The 15889-nt window shown below is 32.9% G+C and overlaps 1 protein-coding gene across 1 annotated transcript in view; it reads left to right on the plus strand.

Annotated features, from left to right (window-relative positions):
- The window catches only part of LOC139525486 (hepatocyte growth factor receptor-like), a 38587-nt gene extending 23698 nt beyond the window's left edge, over positions 1 to 14889 (plus strand). The window contains exons 12-19 of the mRNA XM_071320859.1: positions 851 to 1130; positions 4513 to 4656; positions 5256 to 5348; positions 7727 to 7911; positions 8611 to 8720; positions 10204 to 10366; positions 11050 to 11186; positions 14602 to 14889. Of these exons, the coding sequence (XP_071176960.1) occupies positions 851 to 1130; positions 4513 to 4656; positions 5256 to 5348; positions 7727 to 7911; positions 8611 to 8720; positions 10204 to 10366; positions 11050 to 11186; positions 14602 to 14818 (1329 nt within the window). The 3' untranslated portion in view covers positions 14819 to 14889. The remainder of the gene's footprint in view (positions 1 to 850; positions 1131 to 4512; positions 4657 to 5255; positions 5349 to 7726; positions 7912 to 8610; positions 8721 to 10203; positions 10367 to 11049; positions 11187 to 14601) is intronic.
- Positions 14890 to 15889: the final 1000 nt, after the last annotated feature.

Consider the following 15889-nt stretch of genomic DNA (forward strand, 5'->3'; position numbering starts at 1 on the left):
TATAAAATGGACATGATAAAATTAAGGAGATATTTAAACCGTACCAATAAACGTAAGTTAAAACTTTAAAAATATTTGCTAACCTTTTTTTTTCTCTAAAATTACAACTAAAAGTAAGTTAAAAATTCAAAAAATAATAAGTTAAAAATTAAAAATTACAATAATAAAGAAATGTTTTAAGAACTATGAAAAGCATGTCTGAATAAATAAATTTTCAGGTTTTTCTGAAAAAACGTTCACACAATGGATGTTCCATAGATCACCTGGTGAATCATTCCACAGAACGGCTGCTGTTTTGTCGAAGTTATCTACCCATATGTTTTAGTTCCTACACGTGGCGTTGTTAAAATCATGACATTTTCAGATCTAAGTGCTCGCATTGGTTTGTATATTTGAACTAATTCTTGTAGGTAGACCGGTGTCTCCTCGTACAAAGCCTTAAACACATACAAAGGAAGTTTATACTGACATCGATATGTTACGGTCATCCAATGGAGAGACTTGAGGATTGGTGTTATGTGGTCTGAAGGAGGTGTCTATTATATGTGTTTTTTTCAATTTCATTTGTTAAATGTCTGTTTAAAATTAGTTATATTGTTACTGCACTGATTAATCCAAAAAGGTGGGGGCTCACTCTTTCTATTAAAGTTTTTTTAATACCTTTCTTCTAGAGGGAATCATGAAAAAATAACCCTTTTAAAAATTGTTGAATGTGCTTCTTATTCTGTCATTTTTCTCCATCCGGACCTGGTGCAGGAAAATTGGGAGTATATAAAAAATCACTTTGAAAATTTCTTTTAAATGAACAGACCTTTTTCAAATGTAACAAGCTACAATTTTTTTTCACTAGGTTCATGTTGGGTATAGCAGTTACCTTATTGGAGAACTTATTTACATAGATCAACCAATATCAGATTTGTTACCGGGAATGACCAAAACGTTGTCATCGGGATTAATTGAAATGGGTGTCATCTTAGGATTAGTCGCATGCCTCATTATGGTACTTGTTTTTATTATAAAACGAATGGGAATAGGACCTTTCAAACGGCGCTTAGAAGACCATGAATATAAGAATGTAGGATTTTTTCCAAATGAACAGATAGTCATTGGAGATGAAAAGTTGCAACCTGGTAAGTATGTTGTGCATGTTTGTGAACAACAGTTTGTTTTGAAAAATAAAAAGAGGTACACTGAAATAAAGAAGTTTCTGCGTTAGTTTACCAATGTTCAAATCTAATTTATATATTAGGAGGATACAAATCTAGGTAAACACTAAAACTGAGGGAATTGCATGAAATCCAAAAACAAAGTGGAACACTTTCAACGAATTTACAAATCAGATAACAATTTTAGTATCTAAAAATATAAGACTGTGAAACACGTCGCAGTTGTTTTGAGAAACGGATACCTCTCATCGGTCAATTAATTTGTGATGGTCAATAAAAGACTTATGTGGTATCTTTTGCAGTTGTTTACCTCATCACCCTATTAGATCAGCTATTGTGTGAGAAGTACACCTCTAATTATTAAGTCTGTATAACGTAAACATACCAGGCAGTCACATACAAACTGGAAATGTGTACGCCATATGATTGGGTGGAAACACTTGTCAAATTAAAAGTTGATGTCAATATTATGATTTTTTTTATAACTGTCATACAAGTTAGAGATTTACCCAGCTATAAAACTATGAAGATGCATGTTCTAAGTCAGGAATATGAGAGTTGTTTATAATGGATTCATATTCATGGCCGACACTCGGCTAACCGAGAGATTGGTCGGTTAATCTATATTGAGTATACGGCTATATGGGCGATTGGTCTGTTAATCGGGTTGGTTATACGTCTGTTAAGAGTAAAACGCTTAATTTAATGTTAAACTCTATTAAATATACAGATTTTTGGCAAGTTATGAGAACCAAATCAAAAAAAGAAAAGTGTCTGACAAAATGGTATCTATCATAGAACATTTTGCACTTGTAAAAACCTTTCTTAGTCTGCGCAGTTTTCAGTAAAACTAAAAGGCGTCGTGCAAGTATGTAGTATTTATGCTTATACTCATAGCAATTTTTTTTAATAAAAGGCGAAACAAACAAATTTAGATATCATTTAAAGGACAAAAAATAGTACTGTGGTTCTAAAAAATAAATTGACATTAGTAAATATTTCATAATTGTAAAATAACGTGAATAATACCACGTTTTAGTGAAAATTATGGGAATAAAGTCTGTTAATGGGTTGGACAATTGAAATTTTGTCAGTTAAGAGTTATTTAGCCACGACAATAATTGTGCTACCTTTATATTTTCCCCTTGACAAATTTTAGAATGAGATGTTCCTGAGTAAACAAAAATGACAATTACGGTGCCACAGTATCCTAGAAAGAGCATTTTTTTGGGGACTTTTTTTGCATTTTATTGAAGTGTGTGTCACTACAATATAGCGTGATATGGATTGGCCTCTGGAATATGCATTAATGTTTTATTGACGTTTTCAATCAGCCTTAATTTTTGTGTCTGTTCGAAGTAGCACGTTCTCAATTCCGACTGAAAGTGTCTTTCTAATACAACACAGGGTACATATAACGTGTTCTCGTTCACATATGAACATGATATTTGTAACTGGACGTTAAACCCTAATTCATCAGCATCATCCAATTGGTTCTTTTCTTCTATTACTTAATCATATGTTGTTTACAAATCACTCTAAAGAAGTAAAAGGAAAGGAGCGAATGCAGCTACATTTGGTTATTTTAAGTTTCAATTCATTTTATTGCGTTTAGTTCCTTTCTACATAAGTGCAGAGGAGAACTACAGTTGTCTATGGTGGCCGGTGAAGTCCATTTCGCGATTTCGCTGTTTCGCCTTTCATATTCTATAGGGCGAAAACGCGAAATCGCGAAAAGGCGAAATCGCGAAGTCGATCGAGAAATCGGTTTCGCGTTATCGCGCTTTTGCGTTTTCGACTTCGCAATTTCGCGTTTTCGACATATAGAAATTGTAAGGCGAAAACGCTAAAGCGCTAAAACGCAAAATGTCATTAACCTGCCACCATAGTTGTCCGCATGTAAACTTCTAGAATTTGTCACCAATATAAGTACATCGCAAGCCGTTACTGTTTCAACAGCCATCGGTGTTTCATGTGTGTATTCTTAAACAAGTATTATTTTTCTCTCGTTTTTAGCAATGTATAACTCTCTACTGTCCTTATATATTATTCTATATTTTGCGTTTCCATCCAGATTCTCGTGTATACCATGAGGGTCCGAATTGGGGTATTGTTTATTTCTGTATTCTTTAAATTGTTATGTCATTTTTTTCTACATTTTATTTATCTTACTAATTATTCTTTCTTTATTTTTCATATTTTGTCATCCCAATATAATTTACTTACTGATGTTTAGTTACATTACGACATTTGTCGCATGCGGAGCAGGATTTGCTTACCCTTCCGGAGCACCTGAGATCACCCCTAGTTTTTTGGTGGGGTTCGTGTTGTTTATTCTTTAGTTTTCTATGTTGTGTCGTGTGTGCTGTTGTTTGTTTGTCTTTATCATTTTTAGCCATGGCGTTGTCAGTTTGTTTTAGATTTATGAGTTTGACTGTCCCTTTGGTATCTTTCGTCCCTCTTTTATCTCTGATTTATATACTGGTTACCAATGTAGATGACAAATTTGTGTCATTCATGACAATTGAACAGAATCAACATGATATATATGCAATCATTCTTGGATGAAATTAATATTACTTTAATATTACACTTTTTGAAACCATTTTTATCAATTTTCAATTTCACGTGTTGTTTCCGTATATGTTATGTTTCATTGCTCATGTGTTGTTTTCGTATATTTTAGCCGCTCGTCTTGAGCCTACTCATTTAATCCGATAACACCCCATATAGCAATAAAATTATACTTTTATTGCCTTTCATAACTCTTAACAGACCAATTAACAGACCGGGTTTTATACATCCGACCCATTAACAGACAAGGTTTTAAATAAAGATTGATTTATGTCAACAAAATACAGATTTTCGTGTAGATTTTTCACACAATGATATCAATATGGTTTACAAACACAATGCCATTCTTTTTTCGATGTTCAAAATATTGAATGCATGTAAATTTAACCAATGTGTCATTTTGTGTACATTTTGTGTGTGTAAAATGTGTATAAATTTATTGATGAGTAACCCGCCTTTTCATTTTATAGATCGTACATCGAAGCTAGAAAAATAATGATTACACCACTGAATTCAGTACATTGAATTGTTTTGTTAGACATGAATACTTTTTATGATGAAAATATATTTAGAAAATTATACAATGAAACATGCTGAACTTTCAATGATTTTCTCGATAACACCTGATTAACAGACTTTAGCCAACCCGATTAACAGACCAACCGCCGATATAGCCGCATACTCAATATAGATTAACCGACCAATCTCTCGGTTAGCCGAGTGTCGGCCGTGATATTCACGCTTATATTTTGATACATGTAAAAACTTGCAGATGATGCTGAACAAGAATTACCGGAAGATGCAACTGATTGTTGGTCCACCATCTTATTGGATAAGGACATAATGTTAGTGTTGAAAGATAAGGAACTATTCATTGAAAGACATGCACTGACAATAGCAGAGATGATTGGCAAAGGTAAGTAAGAAAACTAGATACATGTGTCGTTTGTTTCGGAATAAACTATTTTATTGAAAAGATGAATGAATGTTTAACTTGTTTCAAATGGTTATTCAAAACAGCAATTTATCAAAACATGTTATTTTTTTAAAGTTTAAACAATATTTTCTGAAATAAAATGTGCAAAAATTGTGAATTTGCACCTTTTTATGGGACCAAAACAAATTTGTATTGGTGATTTACAAAAATGACTTAAAATTTCGAAATCTTCTCTAAAACTGGCGTTCATGTTCTGGTTAATTCGAAAAGAGAAGGTGTGCTGCAGTTTTTTATCATGTCTTTTGATGTTTTGGTTGTGGTCTTTGATGTTTTCGTATATACAAATTGATAATTATAATCATTATTATGACTTATTATACAACTAAGAACTTGTGAAACCGTGTTAAAATTAATCTTTTAATTACATCATTTTTGAATCATCTATATTTATAACACCATATTTTATACAGAATTAAAAATCGCTGTTTAATTTATGAATTTTCAAATCAGCATAACGACAAATCCCTGCCGTTATCATTCCTGTTTATGAAATTCCTTAGCCACAATGGTTTTTGTAGGACATTTTGGATGCGTCTACAGAGGATATCTAGAGGTCCCCGATATTTCAGCTGAAACAAAGACACAACTTGTAGCCGTGAAAACACTTAATCGTAAGTTTTAAGAATTGTGGGAATATACCAAGTGGGCATTCAACTATCATAAGTCAAGAGAATCTGACAAACCCATGAACAAACAAAAGACAACGAAAAGACAAACACAAATTCATAAACAGCTGTAAAAAAACAAAGAAGTTGAGAAACAGGAAAAAAGCAAAATATGGTGGTGATTTAAAGTGTTCTGGACGTTTATTAAGTTCTTGATATACTTGTGGCACCCATCGTATAAGTCTTAGTTCAAATTCAAATAAGGTGATATCACAACAAACGGAAAGAGGACTGGATCGTGGTTACGACAAGTAAGACATCTGTGGTCATCACAAATATTTTGTATGCCATCTGGCAATGTCGTCCTTGGTTATTTTTAAGGAATGACTCCAAGTAAATTTTTATATTTCTTTTTGTATACGAAATTTGATAATCGATGCTCTACTGCAGCTCCTATTTTGTTTCATTATGTATATCTTTTATATTCATTTGATAAAATTTACTGTTTGCAATAGCATTAAATGTTCTAAATAATAAGGATGTTCTTATCCCAAGCATAAAAACATAGCCGTATTTGACACAACCTTTTCAACTTTTGATTTTCAGTGTTGTACAACTTTGTACTTTTTTTCACTTTCAATCTTTTATATCTGTGCGTCACTGGTGAGTCTTGTGTGGACGAGGCGCGTTTTTGGCGTATTGAATTTTAAACCTGATGCTTTTTGTTATCCATTTATCATGTGTTTCTTTGTCTAATACGTTCTCCTATTTATTTGTATTGTAGTCCTGTAATATTATGTTGTCATTTCAATGCTATATTTAACATTGCCATTAAAGTGCTAGGTTTGGCATGCCACAAAACCAGGTTCAACCCACCATTTTTTCCTTTAAAAATGTCCTGTACCAAGTCAGGAATATGGCAATTGTTATATTATTGTTCGTTTCTGTGTGTGTTACATTTTTACGTTGCGTCGTTTGTTTTCTCTTATTTTTGAGTGTAATTTCACATTGCGATAAGACGTGTCACGGTACTTGTCTATCCCAAATTCACGTATTTGGTTTTGATGTTATATTTGTTATTCTCGTGGGATTTTGTCTGATGCTTGGTCCGTTTCTGTGTGTGTTACATTTTAGTGTTGTGTCGTTGTTCTCCTCTTATATTTAATGCGTTTCCCTCGGTTTTAGTTTGTTACCCCGATTTTGTTTTTTGTCCATGGATTTATGAGTTTTGAACAGCGGTATACTACTGTTGCCTTTATTTGCCTATACTTTGTATTGAAATAATTTTTAGTTCGTAATTTTGTATTTGTATGAGTTAATTATATAAATGTTAGAGAATTTACAAATGGCAATGATTAGTATAGTTTGGTGTTGTTTTGAAGCAGATATGATACAACTCATTTTCTGCCATTACATATATAATATTGCATTATCCACAGTATTTTAACAGTTCTTATGTAGCGGGTGTCACTAGCGGAGCAAGAAATGATAAAATGAAGTCAACCGTTGTTTAGATAGGATGTTTCTTGTCGTAGTTTTCCTTCCGGGGACAGTTTTGTCTGCTTTTTTTGAATTTGGACTTAATTAATTTTTTTCCTTTTTCTTTTAGTATCTTCTACCTCATCTAAAATCCAGAAAACAAATAAGAGAATGGACATGAAAGTACCAGTAGTACAACAAGTGTTCAGATAGAAATAATAAATTGATATTTACCGTGTACACATATATTGTTTCTGTTTTATACTGTTTCATACTAATATATATGTCTCAATTGAACTATTGTGTTATATCATACGTGTATGAGTTAAATCATCAAAGGGACAAGAACACCGAATTGTATATTAAATATGACATGCAATTACTGACCATGTTCGTTACTTTTGACTAACACATGACAAAGGCGGTATTATTCTAGTCTTTGTTGTTTCCCATTTTTGTGCATTTTTAATTCCTGTACCTCTTTTGTCTAAAATGAAACTGCAGTTTTGAAATGAGTAACGATTTGTAAAATATACGAAACAGGAGTTGTCTTTGATTAATGTCGTGACCTAAACATGTTGCTTTATATACTTTGTAATTATACCCGTTCTATTAAAAAGTGGGGACTAACTTTTTAACAACTATCTGTCCGTCCGTCCGGCCATCCGTTCGTTTCATGAATATTTTTTGTTGCATCTTTTTCAGGAACATCATTTCAAGGATTTCTGAAATTCGGATTCAGTGTTTATATGAGTCAGATATACCGTGTGATGCGTTTTCAGATTAATCACTCAACAATTTCTTGTTGACTTTAAGCGGGCGAGGATATCTTTAGTGCGCGGTAGCTCACAGATTCACTTATTTGATATCAATTTATACGATATTTATAAGTTTCTTTTTTATAGAAAATGCTACTCATCAGACAGATGTAGATGATTTTATTGATGAAGCACTAAGGATGAAAGATTTCCATCACCCAAGTGTCCTGAGCTTAATTGGGATATCTTTTGACTTAGATGATATGCCAATGGTTATATTACCATTTATGAAGCATGGTGATTTGTTGTCATACATAAGAAATGCAAAGACTGTAAGTTAACCAATATAGAAACTCTCAAGACATGTCTTTGTTGCAACTTGAGAATTATAGGTTGCATTTAGGACTAAAGAAATAAGCTGTCAAAATGTGCTGTCTTGATTTTCATTGAAGATGGTACAAGCATAGCAGGATATCCTTACTCTGTCGACGCCTCCTAATTTTGTTAAAACTTCATTTGCCATATAAAATAGCATAAACGGTACCAAATTTTCGGCAGTAGATGCGCCAATGTGTACAAGCATATGCATTATGTATCAAATTATTGTTTTGGTCGAAGGGAGTAAGTTGACAATATTTTTTGCAAACGTTCATAGGCCTAACAAATGCATAAACACAAGTAATCTTGGTAAAAAAATTTACAATATTTTTCCGATGAGACTGTGAACATTTTTTAATCGAACATAAAAAGGAAAAGGGTTTAGTTATTCTTGATAACTAACATTATTGTATCTGAGCTGTATTTCCGTTATCAAAGGCGAACCATATTTTTTTGGTGAGGAGAAACAATATGTTTAGACTTTTTTTTTGTTGGAAAGGGAAAATAATTATTGTATCTTAGTCGTTATACGTGACAACAAAATAAAATTTCATCTGAGTTGTTGTTATTCGAAGTATTGTTGCAACGTTGCAAATGTGTTTTCCATAAATCACTGTTACTTTTATACTAAACTTGTGTCAATATGATTACAGAATCCAACTATTAAAGATCTGATAATGATTGGTATAGATATAGCCAAAGGTATGGAGTATCTCTCACAAATTAAGTTTGTACACAGAGATTTAGCAGCTAGAAACTGTATGTATGTATTTCACGAAACCTTCTAAATATTAAATGAATAAGATATTTCCGTGATATGAACATGAACATAATAGAAGATCATCAATTTCAGATATAGATTTGATGAAAACTGATTCCCAAAATTTCTCAACTAGTACTTGCTTATGACTGAATAGGTTCTGGTTTACAGGTTTCTGATATCGTGGTTAGTCTACTATTTCAACTTTGGCTTAGTACCGTTCTAATGCGCAGCAGTCCTCTATCAAGGAAATCATACAAGCCCTTGAATATCCCGTTTATATACAACTGAGTTATCTTTCTGAATTGTGTCTAAGAACGACATTTTTGTCGTTCTTACACACAACTACATCTATAAAGAACGGTGTCATATCAACAGTCCTCTACTGTAAACCTACAGATAAACACCAGTACCTTTATCCCCAAAGCTGTCACCCCAAACGCTGTACAAAGATAATAATGTACAGTCAAGCTCCCATGATAAAGCAGATTTGCTCCTATGAGGAAGCTGTTACTAATCGGTTAGAGGAACTTCGCGGATTTTTGACCAAACGAGGTTATAAATAATGGGCCATAGATAATAGGTTTGTGCGTGCTAACAAAAACAGTCGCATTGACCTATTACAGTACAAACAGATGAGGCGCCGCGAAATAGTTTCATTTGTTTTAACATACTATCCCTCCATTACTAACCTTTCACGTTTGATCCGTGCAAGTTATTGCCAAGCACCCAAAATTACCCAAGATCTGTCCCAAACCGCCTGTCTTAGCTTTTCGGAGACCAGCAAGTCTAAGAGACTTATTTATGAGAGCTGATGTCTCCTCTAATTAAAGCTGTTCAACTTCAGGATGGTGCAAGTCGTTTAGTAACAGCCGATGTCTGACTTGCCGAAAATTATTGAATACTCAAACATTTACTAGCCATTCCACTTACTATGTGTACAACTGGCAAATCCAAGAATGTTGTTACCTTCTTCAGTATCTTCAGATGTGGCAGGTAGTATGCTTGCGAAAGAGAACAGCCATTCAACAAACGCATGAATGGTTATCGAAGTGACTACACCTGCAAGCCCGACCTTGAATTATCTCTCGTAGAGGATCTTATAAATAAACTTTGGTATACTAGTACATATCTTTGTTATATCATCTATAATAAATAATTCAGCTGATATATACGATTTCATCTGCATGCCTTATACCAGTATATCATGCATTTCGATAATGTCAGATGCAGAGAATTTAAGAGTGATGGTTTACAAACGGAGACTTGTGTAAAGGTATACAGTTAAGAAAAATTGGGTTTTTGATCTTTGGTTAAAATTGCAAAGGAGCATTGGCCAATGATTGTTCAGTTTTTCTTCTTTATGAGAGTATATGTTGAGGTTTCAGATAAACTGTTAAGACCTAATAAATTTCCTCATTGTGTTTTGACTGATGATTTAAAATGTTGCTTTGAAATATTGTCAATCCCCACAATATATTTTCAGGCTTGATGAAAGTTTTCAAGCTGTAGTTGGAGATTTTGGTCTGTCTCGAGATGTTTATGCCAAGGATTATTATTCCTCTGATAATAAAAAGACTATGTTACCAGTGAAATGGATGGCTCCGGAATGTTTGGAGGACGGGACGTACACCTCCAAATCTGATGTGGTACGTTTATTATTTAAATATAAGTATTGAAATATTTCAAAAATGTTATAACATGTCCAAAACATACTTTCAAAATATAGTACAAAGCATATATAATGATAATTGTTATTTGTCCAACTCTTTTAAACCTAGTCATGGAAATGCGTTTAACGTACACGATTCATGTTGTACTTAAAGGTATGTAAAATCAATGGAAATGCAGGTAAATGAATTGAAATGGATAATTTTTCTATTATCGTTAATTACTTGAAATATCTATTCTTCAGAACTTTTCGTACATACATTCCACCATTGTTTAGCGTCTGATATGAAGTTTTCACCTTCTAGTTAGTTTATGGATAGAAGTTAACAATCGGGAATAAAGAAAGATCGTACAATACGATACGGTAGTGAAACATGTTTCATTTAGGATTTTTAGTCTAAGTGAAAGTACATATCTTTTTTTTCTCATGTATCAATAAATTGTGTTGTCGTTATGAAACAACCAAATATAAGGCATTTTTCGTGACGTCAATATAGCGTAAAAAGGGAAAGTCAAAGAAAATGGACGACGAAAGAAGTGAATGTCAGTTTATTATTTAAATCGAATAATAATTGCTGAATTGTTTAAAATTTATCACTGTAATTGTTGTATAAGTGACGAAACAGAGTGAAATCTAACGAAACTTTGTTACTTAATTAAGTGGTCGTTTGGTATTGTTTTGTGGGAGTTAATGACAAGGGGTGTCAAACCATACCCTGAAGTTGATAACTGGGATATACTACGATTCATAAAGAAAGGAAGAAGAATGCCACGGCCAGCATGTTGTCCAGCCACTTTGTGAGTTACATACTATTTGTAATTTGTAGAAATAATAGTGCTGCAAGAGCTAAATGTCCTAACCACATAAAATCTCTCTACTTTCCATTATTTATAGATATGAAAATCGATTGCGAAAAACGATAATTTTGGTAATTGGTGTGAAATGTGTCCTTAGAGGGGTTAAACATGTCCGATGCTACTTATCATTTCATTGTTTTCAGGATATTTAATATGTATTGACCGGAGTTTATTCATGAATCATTCGTTCTCATCCAAGCTGAAAGCATCAACACGACTTGTACATATTTTTTTAAATATTTTTTAAAAAGATTTTAAAGTTTATGATCCCTCATACAAAAATGCATCATGATAGTTTTGAGGCAAACCTCGTTATGCAACATTTGCTTTGCAAACACATACGGATGAAAGATAAAAAAAAAGACAACAGGTACTTATACGTATGTCCGACTGCAAGAAACCGGTAGTTATTTAAAGCCATTACCGGTTCCTGATTAGAACACCAAAGAAGAAAATGGTGTGCAAAATTTACATTATAGTATCAAAATCAAAAAGGTATAAACAAAACAGGATTCACAATAATTCGACTTGAAGTTCGATGGAGAGATGCGTAAGTCGTATTTTTCTCAGTCTAATAACTAAATATAAGAAATTAAGAACAAAAACATTTTTTAATCATGCACAAACCATGTGAAACCTTAAAAATAACACGCTTGTATTTTTGAGACTTAAGCTTGTATTTATGAGAGTTGCTATATATTCCGAGTAAGAGGTTTCGTGTTGCAACATTGAATATCCTATATTAGGAGAGAACAGGAAAAAAATAAACTTAAGAAATAGAGACAAATGCGAGACTCGCCAACACTTGACCTCGATCTCATTTCATGGATCAGTAAACAAGGTAAAGTTTTGGTGGTCAAATCCATATCTCATACTACTTTAAGCAAAAGGTATAATATATTTGCTGTGTAGAAGGATTGTAAATTTAAAGTTCATGTCCAACTGGCAGGTGTCATCTGATCTTGACCTCATTTTCAAGGTTCCGTAGTTAAAGTTAAATATTTGTTTTTTTGGTCTGTTATAATTATTCTGAATGCAATAGATCTACTATATATTTGGTGTATGGAATGATGGTAAGGTGTATTTATCATCGAATTTTGTCTAATGCTTAGTTTGTTTCTGTGTGTGTTACATTTTAGTTTCCTCTTATATTTAATGCGTTTCCCTCAGTTTTAGTTTGTAACCCGGTTTTTTTTCTACCGATTTATGGGTTTCGAACAGCGGTATACTATTGTTGCCTTTATTCATGGATCAGTAGTAAAAATGAAGTTTTTGAGTTTTGGTCTTTTTTCTTATGCTATATGCAATAGGTCTACCATAGTTGGTGCTTGGAAATATTTTATGATGTACTTGTCAGTCCCTCAGCTTTTATTTGACCTTGATCTCATTTTCATTTTTCAGTGATCAGTGTTAAGTTTTAGTGTTTTGGTCTGTTTTTCTTAAATTTTAAGCAATAGGTCAATTATATTTGTTGTTTGGAAGGACTGTAAGCTGTACATGTCTGCCCGGCATGGTTCATCTGACCGTGACTTAATTTTTCATGGTTCATTGGTCAATGTTAAGTTTTTCTTGTTAATGTCTGTTTCTTAGAATCTATAAGCAATGTGTCACCTTTAAGCAATAGGTCAACTATAAGCAATCGGTGAACAATATTTTAAGTGTATTGACTGATTGTAAGGTGTGTATGTATTTTTCCTTCGGTTTATATGACCTTGATCTTATTTTTTTATCATGTTAAGTTTATGTGATAGTTGTAGTAAAGCTTTATATTTAAGACTATCAAAATAATATCAATTGTTAGTAAAGAGACATTTCAGCGTGTGCACTCTTGTGTTTTAAATACAATCTAAAAGAATAAAGGCGGACCGCAACAGAACTCCAAATTGAACTGTTATGCAAAAGAGGGACGAAAGATACAAAAGGGAGAGTCAAACTCATAGATAGAAAATAAGCTGACAACGCTATGGCTAAAAATAAAAAGACAAAAAAAAAACCAAACAAATATTAGTACAGAAGACACAACATAGAAAACTAAAGACTAAGCAGCACAAACCCCACTAAAAAAAATTGGGGTGATTTCAGGTGCTCCGAAAGGGTAAGCAGATCCTGCTCCACATGTGACACCCGTCGTGTTACTTATGTTATTTCAAATCCGTTAAATAGTCTAATTCGGTAGGTCACATTCGTGAAAAGGGAAAGGGTATTGTAGTTACGACATAAGGAACATATCTGATATCATCAGAGAAAAGGTTATTCCATAACGGTCAACCAATTCGTGATGGCGTCTTTAAAATTTACGATGGAATGATTTCAACTTCACCATTTGGAACTCCTGGTTTAATAGCTTCCTTGTGAGTAGGAAATCATGATAGAAAATACAAGCCCGAGAATATCGTATCAATTGGGAGATAAATACTCCGTATGCAGGCGCTGCTGGAATGTTGCTACACAGAAATAGAAGGTTCACAATTTGGATGCTGAAATCTTCTCTTTTGTCGTAAAGTTTTGTTTTCAACCAACCCTCATTGTCAATTTCTAGATGTAAACTGTTATGTGATTTGTGTATAACAGTCCGTTCACAATTGAACAATTGAAGCAAGATACCAGGAGACTTTAATTTGCACTAAACGTTGATACTTCATGTAATCTGTCAACTGTAGTTGTATACCACAAAGGTCAGATACAGGTTAAAAGTAAATATAACATACGGTGTATCATTCTTCTTTTTCATTGGTTATTTCGATCGCGTGATTCAAATGGTATTTAAGTATATGGGTGCTATATTGTTTCTATCTATAATTATATATTGGTTATCAATATTACAAATCTTGTTAAATACCATGTAAGTGATCATGTATCATACTCAAACAAGAGCAGTGGAGTCCATTCTGTAATACACTATATACATATGTAATCTATAAATGTATGACTTTCACTAAAACAATACATTATATATGGACTTGTAAGATTATATTGATTATCGAACTTCGTTCTTTGTCAATATACTGAACAGGTCCGTATATACGTATACATCGTATTGACCTCGTCAAACTCAATAAACATTTGTTGATTTAGGTTCCATTTCTTATTTTTTGTCGTTTGGTTTTTTTTGTTCTTTTTGTGTGTGTATTACTGCTGATAGTTTTGCAAAGAAAACGGATTTTTTAAATAAATTTTTGACGAATCAATGCTTATCAATAGTATCTCTTTTATGTTGTTATTTGCCAGATTTTTGCTTCATCAGAAATAATCATGTCTAAATAGTGTGTTGCACTATTAAGAATAACGTAGAAATATGATATGTGTATATTGCCTTTTATGAAATTATGTATCGAATTATTTTTATACTCCATAGATATGAAATCATGATAAAGTGCTGGTTATTTGATTCGGTTAAACGACCGACCTTTCCTGAGCTTGTGCATGATATCAATGAAATAATCACACTTGCGGACCAACAAATGAAAGAAGGAAACCTTGCCATTTACGAAATTCTACAAACATATGTAAATACTGACGCTTGTAAAGACTACCATTGTTATGATGACACATTTTGTAGAGAAACATTTTAACAAACTGAGATTTTTCCCTCTGTGAATTCGAATGCATGAACTCATCAAGGATAAATAAATTTTTACCCTAGGATTATATGTTTAATTTGTTTCAGCTCACCTGGTTCAAAGGGCCATGTGAGCTTTTCTCATCACTTGGCGTCCGTCCGTCGTCCTTCGTCCGTCGTTAACTTTTACAAAAATCTTCTCCTCTGAAACTACTGGGGCAAATTTAAGCAAACTTGGCCACAATTATCATTGGGGTGTTTTGTTTAAAAATGAATCTGATGACCAGGCCAACCAACAAGATAGCCGCCATGGCTAAAAATATAACATAGGTTTAAAATACAGATTTTGGCTTATATCTCTGAAACAAAAGCATTTAGAGCAAATCTGACATGGGGTAAAATTGTTAATCAGGTTAAGATCTATCTGCCCTGAAGTTTGCAGACAAATTGGACAATTGTTGTTGGGTTGCTGCCCCTGAATTGATAATTTATAGGAAAATTTGTTGTTTTTGGTTATTATCCTGAATATTAAAGATAGATAGAGATAAACTCTAAACGTCATTAATTTTTAGCTAAGTAAGATCTACAAATAAGTCAACATGATAAAATTAGTCAATTGACCCCTTGAGGATTTATTGTCCTTTATAGTAAATTTTTAACAAATTTTTCGTAAATTTTTGTAATCTTTCAAATATTTTCTCTTCTGAAACTACTCAGACAAATTTAACTTAATTTAATCACAATTATCATTAGGGTATGAAGTTTAAGAAAAATGTGTCCGATGACCCTGCCTGCGAACCAACATGGCCAACCTGACAAAAAATAGAACATGGGGGTTAATTGCAGTTTTTAGCTTCTATCTCTGAAACTAAAGCATTTAGAATAAATTTGACAGGATCAAAAAGTGTTCAACAGGTTAAGGTCTACTGTCCTGCCATTATCAGACAAATTGGACAGCATGTTGTTAAGTTGCTGCCCCTGAAAAGGTAATTTTAAGGAAATTTTGCATTTTTTTATTATTTTGTGGAATATGGTTATAGATGGAGATGAACTGTGAACAGCAATAATGTTCAGCAAAGTAAGA

This window comes from Mytilus edulis, chromosome 5, assembly GCF_963676685.1.
Source record: "Mytilus edulis chromosome 5, xbMytEdul2.2, whole genome shotgun sequence".
NCBI classification, from domain to species: domain Eukaryota; kingdom Metazoa; phylum Mollusca; class Bivalvia; order Mytilida; family Mytilidae; genus Mytilus; species Mytilus edulis.